Consider the following 9,679-nt stretch of genomic DNA (forward strand, 5'->3'; position numbering starts at 1 on the left):
CTGGCTGCAAGGCGCGGCGGTAGCGGATGTGGGTGGCTGCCAATGGAGCCAAACGCGGTGGTGCCGACGGTCGGCAAAGTCCCGACAGAGCTGGACGAGCTCGCGCTCCACGACCACAGTGATGGCCAGCGCGGGGCACCCGGAGCTGTTTTCACGCACCAGATCTACCAGCGTCGCCCCTTTCTCTTCCGCACCAGTTCCACACATCGCCGCCGGTTTCCTCCATGACCCCTACTCACCTCCATCCCCTACCCAGCCCCCATACACGCTGCCCGCTGGTGGAGCTCACCAGCGCCGTCATGGAGCTCGGCGGCGTTGGAGGCCCATTTTGCAATGTCTACCTCCCTGAGTATCTGTTGGTGGACTGGACGCGGGGCGGCGCTGCTCCAGGTCCTCATGCCGGCGTGGTGAAGGCGCATGCATGCGCCGATGTCCGCTGGATCCCATCGGCGTGGCCCAGGTGAGGTCGTTCTGCCCTATGTTCGGCGCCCTCTTCTATTGTTGCTTCTTTACTCTTTTTTGAGCATCGGGGATTGGCGGCTGCGGCGGAGCAGACTACTACGTCGGCAACACCGCTGGTACCGGGTGGCCAATGCATGTGTTGTGCAGAGGGTGCCGATGCCGCCAGTCCACGGGCAACCATATGCCAGGCACCGCGAGAGTCTCTGACGCGTTAATGGCGGTCGCCCAACACGCGCAGACACTGTGAGGGATGTGATGGAAGCGGTGGCCATAGTTGCACCGACCATTTCAGTCGCTCGGGGGAATGTCAGTGTGGCAGCCGGCGTGGATGACGCGATCGACTTGCATCTGTGATGGATAGAATGTATGGTACTAGCGCCGGTTATTTGGGTATCATCAAGGGGGATCTTTTCTTTCAAATTTTCAGTGATCACATGTACAGTCACATGCATCAGAAGTAAATTGTCATGAGGAAGACAAGCTTCAGCATCATCTTGCATAGGTGAGCAAGATTGAGGAGGCCTTCCGTTAAGGTGTGAGTAGGCTTTGTTGTGACTACGTGGGCAGTCCACCCAAATCGCGTCATGCAGTTTTGGGCGTCTGTTCTGATGGAGGAGTGCAGCAACATGTAGATGTAGGGATGGCGGATCCCACATCTCTGCACTGCCTGTAAAGTGTCACGTGCAGTAAAGCTATGATGTCAAGCGTAATCATTTCTACGTACCCGTCTATCTTATGTAACCTCACAGTGTCAGAAAATCAGCTGGCGACTTTCCATCATGTTCTTTCTTTTTATGTAACCTCACAGTGTCAGGAACTGTACGCCACTGATGAATGAAACTGTCTTCATTTTATCCAGTAATTTGAAACTAAAGCTTAAAGATTATCAAAATTTCCCGCAAAAAAACATTATCATAATCCCCCAGAAACATCCATGTAATTGGCTAAATCAAGCGGCAGTGGAACTCTATGCGACACGCGGCTAAACGCGTATCTACGCAAGGGTCTAGAAGGTCCGCCATGCATGCACCGTAGTCACATCTACCTTTCCATGCATATACAACTAATACAATAATCTACCATGCACAACTGAACAAGCCATGCACAAGGGCATGTACAATGGAAGCATCACCATGGTGCTGTCCCATCGCCTCCAACTAGACTCAGTGAGGTGAGGCCATAGATTAGTTTTTTCTCCTCCATCGCCAAGAGTTGAGGCCACCATTTTGTGGACCTGATATGCTGAGATCATCCTAGGTGGAGAAGTCCATCTCTCGCTTGCTTTCTCTCAGCTTTTCCCCTCTCCCTTCCATTTTCTTTGGTTTCTCTTGTGGAGCAGCAGCCTCCTCTGCAGGCTACGCCATGAGGTTTGGGGCGACCACTTTTTTCCAACATAGCATCCGAACCTTGGTGGACAGTGGGGCAGCAGGTCTGGAGCAGCCCGTTGGCCTGGCCATGCCCTAAGTCACATCCACGGATCCACCTCCATATAAGTGGCTAATAAAATAATTTAGGAGTACCATACATGCATACGGCCACGTTCTCTGTTGCAGCTTGCAGGTATTCATTTAGAAAGAATGTTAACCTCATAATATGCACTCAGCAGGCATGCAGCCGTTTAAAAAAGATTATAATTTTCAAAAACTTTACTTTCCTCCGCACCGTGCAAACAACAACAATAAATATCACGATCAAACAATATCAACCAATTCTTAAGCGACACCATGTATACATTCAAGTTTCATCTTCCCTTTTGAATATCATGAATTACCTACCCTCTTTTTGAGGAAAATACGTATATACATACAAGTACTACCTGTATCCGTCACATGAATAGACAATAAATCCAACGAAAAATTCCTGTGCCACACACAAATAATGCCCCGCATGCATATTCTAATTAAGATGATATACTTGCATGCATGAAGTACATTCAGAATTAAAACCCGAGGCCACACCATGATGATCTAATTTAACAAGAGAAAAGTCTAAAATAAACCTTGAATTTGTACTCTCAGTTTGAAGCAAACCTTGACCTTCAAATCCCTGAAATTAGCACCCTATTCTCTCTGATCTTGATCTATCCAGGCCCTTTTTGGCTAAGAGCTTGTTTGTGCCTGGGGGATTGCATAAGTGGCGGGGTTCGCTCGGCGTCTGGTTGAGCGCCACTCTGTGCGCGTTGGCTGGCGAAATAAGATGACTAGTTGTTATCTATATCGTGTTCTGTTATTAGTTAAAAAATAGGACGAGTTAAAGCAATACGAGCATTGCTAGAATGAAGTGCTACAACTCTTCTCACTTCGTTCGAAACTAGAATGAGCTGGATCGGTAATTTACCAAAAAAAAAAAAGATTGAGCTGGATGAGTACTAGAGAAGAAAGGGACGGGATATTGAAAAGTGCAAACAGCAACCGAGCTCCATGGAGCTCTTTATTTTTCCTTCAAAGAAAAAAAAACTTTTTTCACATCCAAAAAAAAAATCTGAAAAAAGTATACACATAGATATATGATTGTAGTATACATGTATAAAATTTTATAAACATATAGAGTGTGTTAATATGTGATGTACATTGGGAGGGCTTCGTTTCTATATGCTTTTTTGAGTTTTCTCTTCTGTTCTGTGTCCTACTCAGAGAAATAAAGCGGCGCAGTTCTCTGAAGATGGAGTAAGATTCTTTACGCCTAGCTCCATCTCGGTGGTGCTTCTAGCGTCATCAGAAGGCGTGTGGAGGTTTGTCTCCGACAGATCTCACGGGATTCGGTCGGTGTTTGTCTTCAGTGGATCCGCGTGGATCCGGTCTTTGTTTGTAGGGTCAGGTGGCTACAGATTGGATCATTCTGATATAAGCTTCTCTTCAATGACAGCGGTTTTCTGTTGTCATGCGCTGGTCCTATAGGGTATTAGCACAATGACTTTTCGACTGTTTACTACAACAAGTCTTGCCCGAGTTCAGGGAAGGAGGGATGATGAAGGCGGCGCGCCTTCAGCTTGCTTCAATGATTGTAGTCGTCACTAGGTGTTGTACGGATCTGGATGTATTTTTTTATTTCGGGTATTCATTGTAATATCATATTTGATAATGAATAGATTGGATGTTTTTCTAAAAAAAGTGATGCACACAAAAAGATAAATGCATGAATTGAAATATGCCTTTTCTTTTTTGTTTTTGGGACTGATATTTATCCTTTTTATGCACTATGCAAATAATCAAATTTGCTAAATTTTTGTACATACTTGAAGAACATGCATATGTATTTCTTCCAAAAAAATATCTCTACTGTTATAAAAAAACTGAGTTGGTGATGATGGTGTGCCTGCCATCTTACAATATAGATCGTCCGATCTATATCTGACGGATAGAAAGAAACTATGGCAATTTTGCAAAAGGATACCCACTCCTCTCTCATTCATCCTTATCTCCCACAACTTCATTGTTGAGTAAATAAAAAAGGAAGCCTCTGGAACAATCTGGCATGGTGGCCGCTGCCGACATCGTCCATCCCCATGCCTCCGCTAAGTCCGACCACCAATCACTACCGCGTCCCACTCCTCTAGTGGCGTAGCCAGCCCAATACGCCAGGGTTGTCCATTAATAGAAACATTTACATAAGATTATTTATTTTTAAAGAATTTTTTTACTACACTAAATACAAGCTATGGAGAAATTACAGGGTCGTCCATGGACCACCCTGGCCATCCCCTAGCTACGCCACTCCACAACAGGTGTTTTGTAAAAAAAATGCATCATGATGTTCCGTGCAACGCACGGGCATCTTGCCAGTTATTTGAAACTTCTTAATATATTTTGAATATTATTTTTTTGAAAAGGGACTCCATGAAGCCCGTTCTTTGCAACGGCGCTCTCCGGGATATAGCACAACGTGCAGCTAAGACAGAGCACCGCAGCTGCAGCTGCACACCATCACGTTATCAAATTGATTACAGCAGAAGCACATGCATTTACTGATCATGCACGCCACGACGCGCGCCACTTTGTGCTGCTGCTCCTCGGCCATGCCAGCCAAGCCAGCAAGTAAAACGAGCACGGGAACGTACAAGGTCGAGCGGAGACGAGGGAGATCGGTTGATCCTGCTAGCACTGTGCAGCGCAATGCATGCGACTGAGCAATGCAATTGCAGAGCCCACAATACCGATCGATGAAGAAGGAGGCTTCAGTTGGGTTTGTGTATGGTGAGAGCCCACGGGGCGAGAACGATTGAAGTAGGGCCCATAGCCAGCCCAGCTAGCGCTGCCCTCCCCCCTTCCCCCGGTTACATGTGCAATCCCCCCAGTACAAACGAGGTCTCAGCAAAAAAAACGCCGGGATAGACTGGGATTAAAGAGTTTAGGGTGCCGATTTCAAGGATTTTGAGGTTAGAGTTCAATTCAGACTCAAAGTACAAATTTAAGGTTTATTTTAGACTTTTCCCATTTAACAATACTTATTAATGTTTTTTTTATCTTCTTGCATTGAGTTGCGCCACTTTTGCCAAAATAAATGATCCCCACTGGAGATGTATCAAACATGTATTTCCATGTTTGGTAGCATGCATCATGTGTGATGGCAGTAATTTTTTCTATCGTATTTTTTCCATATTCATAATTTTACATACAATAATCCTCCATCTTAAAGTAATAGCATTTACTTTAAAAAATAAACACAATGTATGTAACCAAACTGTATAGACGGGTGCGGCGTGCCGCCACGCTGGCATAGGCTAGTACATGTCTAAATCATAGTTTTAAATAGCGCGCTAAGCCTCTTAGCGGCGGACCTCTTCTAAATGCTACAACGGAGAAATAACATGCTATTTAAAATGTTTGATCATTTGTTTGTACCAAATTCTCTTAGCGCTGTATAGCGGGCTATTAATTTAAAACCATGATCTACATTGGTAAATTATTTTGACATTTACACTAAAGGGCCTCATGTTGTAGCTTCGCCCCAGGCCCCCGAAATCTCAGGAACGGCCTTGGCTAGAGACTAACTATGTGTGGTGACGACGGTGGAACTGAACTGAACTTGAGTGCTAATGCAGGCGTACCTAACGCTGACATTGACACTAGAAATTGATGAAGTCGCTCTCATCTCCACAAGATCGACCAGAAGACAATTCAACTTTTCTCTTGGTTGTGCTGACTGCTGACCAGAAGAAAATACTACGGCCGCCGTGTGCTGTGGACTAGTGAACCCAAGGTAACGGCGCCAATCGCGCGCTTGCTCACATGGAAAGAGACGGAGAAGATTAGCTAAAGACTAGCTGTGTGCGGTGGCGGTGGGACTGAACTGAACTTGAGTTGTACTAGTGCAGGCTCACCTGACGCTGATAGCCTGACATTGTCACTAGAAACTGATGAAGTCGCTCTCATCTCCACCACCACATCGACTGGAAGAAGAAAATTCAACTTTTCTCTTGGGTGTGCTGACGAGAAGAAAATGCTGCGTGTGCTGTGGACTGGTGAATCCAAGGCAACACCTGCATGGAAGAGACGAAGAAGACACTATAGCAAGAGACTAACTAAAGACTAGCCAGAGAAAACACTATAGCAGGAGATGCGCATTACACTCATATATATAGCTAAGGCAGCGAAGCAAGAAAAACCACAGGCAGCGAAGCTAGCTTCAACTTGAAGATGGAGGAGGGCTACTACTTCTCGTACGCATCCCTCTGCGGCGCCCTTGCGGTGATTGTGGCAGGCTGGCTCGTGTACAGGTGGATGAATCCTCCCTGCAACACCGGGAGGCTCCCTCCCGGATCCATGGGCTTCCCCCTCGTCGGCGAGACCTTCCGCTTCTTCAAGCCAAGCCCTTCTATCGACATCCCAGCCTTCTACAAGCAAAGGCTCAAAAGGTACTCCATCTAACGGTAGTTCTTTTTGTCGAAATAGACTTTCGCCCCGCTTTACTGATAAAGCAACCACCTTCCTTCGGCACATGAACGTGTGTAGATACGGCCCGTTGTTCAAGACGAACCTCGTGGGGCAGCCGTTGGTGGTGTCCATGGACGCCGAGGTGAACCGCTTCATCTTCCAGCAGGAAGGCAAGCTGTTCCGGAGCTGGTACCCGGACACCACCAACATCATCTTCGGAAAGGAGAGCCTCGCCTCCTGCGACGGCTCCCTCCATAAGTTTGTCCGCAGCTTCGCCGCCAGGCTCTTCGGCGTCGACAGCCTCCGGGACGTGCTCCTCGCCGAAATGGAGCAGAACGTGGCGCGGAGCTTCGCCGCGTGGGCCGCGGAGCCTGCAGGAATCGAGGTCAAGGACGCGGTGTCCACGGTAATTCTTAAGGACATGCATGCAATATAACACAGTGTACTTCGATTGGCTAGCTAGTTGGTAATAAACTGATGATATTTGACCATGTAGATGATCTTCGACCTCATGGCCAAGAAGCTGATTGGTTTTGGGCCCGACAAGTCAAGGAAACTTAGGAAGAATTTGGATGTCTTCTTCCAGGGAATGGTCTCCTTCCCGCTGTATTTCCCTGGGACAGCATTCTACAAATGCATACAGGTATTATTACTAGTATTATACAGAAACATACACATCATGATCATATGCATATGCATATGCATCAAACAGACCGGGACTTATGCTAGCTTCTCTACGTAGGGAAGGAAAAATGTGCAAAAGGTACTCAAGGACCTGCTAAAAGAAAGGCTCAGTGCACCTCAAAAGCGACACGGTGATTTCCTCGACGAGGTCGTCGATGAGCTACAGAGCGGGACGGGAATGTTGAACGAGAAATTCGCCGTAGATCTGGTGGGCGCCCTCCTGTTCGCCAGCTTTGCGACCGTGTCGTCGTCGCTCACTGTCGCCATGAAGTTCCTCAGCGACCAACCCAGTGTGGTAGAATCACTCAAGGTTCTCTCTTAGTCTCTAACTACCGATTAATTTTTCTTGCTTCTGAACCTGCACACAAAAAAATCTTGCTTCTACGTGTAATTAATAAATGTATATGTATGTTGAATACTTGGATTTTTTGTGTGGTTAAAGAGTACTTAATTATGTTTGCAGGAGGAGCATGAAGCGATTTTGAAGAAAAGAGAGGGTGCCGGTACTAGTGCGATCACATGGGACGAATACAAGTCCATGGCATTCACTGCTCAGGTTTAATTTCACTTCATGCATGTGTAGCTTGATTTCACTACTAGGAGTAATAGAAAGTTACTAGTACCAGATGCACGATATTAGTGTATGATACTGCCCACGACTAGCAGCCTAATAATCCTACAACAACATTACAAGTTTGAATGGTTATTACAAGTTTGGATGCATGCATATACAATGAAGCTGAAGCCCAACGTTTTGTGTAAGCAGGTCACGAATGAGATCGTTCGCCTTAGTAACGTGGCCCCTGGAATATTCAGGAAAACACTAACAGATGTGCAAGCGAAAGGTATTCTCTCTTTTTTAGCATCTTTTTTTTAGTGAAAGGTACTCTCAGCCCAGCACCTTAGACAATTCTCTTGCTGCACATCATCAAGTTTTATAGAGTACATTCTAGTTAACGCCTCGCAATTGAACTATATATTCCTCCCTAACGCGTGAAACCGCAGGCTACACGATCCCCGCCGGTTGGCTGGTGATGATCAGCCCCATATCTGTCAATCTGAACCCAGAACTGTATGAAGATCCCTTAGCCTTTAATCCATGGAGGTGGCAGGATGAGTCGAAGAAGAGCACTCTGCTCAAGAACTTCATGCCGTTCGGAGGGGGGCTAAGGCTTTGCGTGGGCGCAGAATTCAGCAGAATTCAGATCGCACTCTTCCTTCACACCTTGGTGACAAAGTACAGGTAACTGTGGTGTAAAAAGATATCTATGCATATGTATATGTATATACATACACATATTCTTATGAGGATTTCATTAAATAAATGTTGGGCAGATGGAAGGAGATAAAAGGAGGCGAAGTGCAACGCATATCCGAGATCGTGTTTCCGAAGGGCTATCACATCCAAATAATCCCTAGGGAGGAATCGATAAACTGATACAAGAAAGCAGAGCCTACTTTCTCGCTAGCAACTTCATGGACAATCTTAATTACTCCTTCAATAGCAGGGGATTGACAGAGAAAATGTAATCTCTGCCATGAAATGTAGCTTTGCAACGTGTGTGAGTACCTCGGCACTACCGTGGCTATATGCTCACAGCCTCCACACACCATGTGTGGAGTTTCTAAACTATGTGGGTCATTTCCTCTTTTTAGTAATATATAAAAGAACAGATGTTACCTAGAACAAAAACCTAAATACTGTTATTGAGGAGTGTGTCACGTGTAAGAAAATTGGCTGTAATTGCTGCCAGGAGTACTAGTCATGGTTTTCACTTTACTGGAATTTCGATGAAGTCTACTGCCGTACTTAAATTCAGTGTACACTGAAATATTTACCTTTCAGCCAAAAAAATCAGCAATTTCAGTAGTACACATGAATTAAAAAATAAAAATATTTTGTTAAATTCAATTGAATATTTCGGCCTTTTGGTCAAAATACATACCGAATTACTGAATTTTCACGATTTTGGTTGCTACTGAATTTCTGAAACTGAAATATGATGTCCCGCGCGTTGCTACGGGAATTTGTTGCGGATTTTTTAAGTAATACCCACATATAAAAAATAACACTATGAATAAATAATATGATATAGTATTTCAAATATAGACAAGGATTCAAAGATATTACTAGTACACTTCACATTGCTACTGTAGAGCTAAATAAACCGCGTCTTGCAATTCTTCTCATGTACGTGACTTCGCTTAACCTATAAATTAGTGATGTATGTGAAGCATTCAGATTGCACGGAGAGGAATATTGTACAAGAGAAATTAAAATCCACAACTATAGCAGAAAAATAGTGACAATTTGTCTTAGAACCTTATGAAGAAAATCATTGGATTTAAGAACCACCTATAGGCTACATTCTCTTTCCTCTTCAATATAATCCTGGATGAGCGGGTCGGAATTATCAGAATCCTCAATAAGGAGAATGAGGTAGAATCCGCCAGTATCAGCCAGGATGCCTCATTGGATTGGCACGGAGCAGATGTGTCATGGCCAACATGGGCGGCCCCAGCTTGAGATGAGTGTCAAATATCAATGTCGATGACGATGGTAGATCATTACAATGAGCCCAGTTGGTCTACATAGTTTCGTACATAAATGTTATCAACATTCAATAAATCACGAGGGAACAATCGGGTGAAACTAAAAC

The 9,679-nt window shown here is 45.0% G+C and overlaps 1 protein-coding gene across 1 annotated transcript; it reads left to right on the plus strand.

Annotated features, from left to right (window-relative positions):
• The first annotated feature begins 224 nt into the window (after positions 1-224).
• LOC123158278 (cytochrome P450 87A3) lies at positions 225-8,797 on the plus strand. The gene is made up of 9 exons (XM_044576334.1): positions 225-460; positions 6,053-6,316; positions 6,414-6,741; positions 6,832-6,978; positions 7,078-7,329; positions 7,483-7,575; positions 7,786-7,864; positions 8,025-8,262; positions 8,355-8,797. The coding sequence occupies exons 1-9, from the start codon at positions 225-227 to the stop codon at positions 8,455-8,457; spliced, it is 1,740 nt and encodes a 579-aa protein (XP_044432269.1). The 3' UTR covers positions 8,458-8,797.
• Positions 8,798-9,679: the final 882 nt, after the last annotated feature.

Source organism: Triticum aestivum, chromosome 7B (genome assembly GCF_018294505.1).
Source record: "Triticum aestivum cultivar Chinese Spring chromosome 7B, IWGSC CS RefSeq v2.1, whole genome shotgun sequence".
Lineage (NCBI taxonomy): Eukaryota > Viridiplantae > Streptophyta > Magnoliopsida > Poales > Poaceae > Triticum > Triticum aestivum.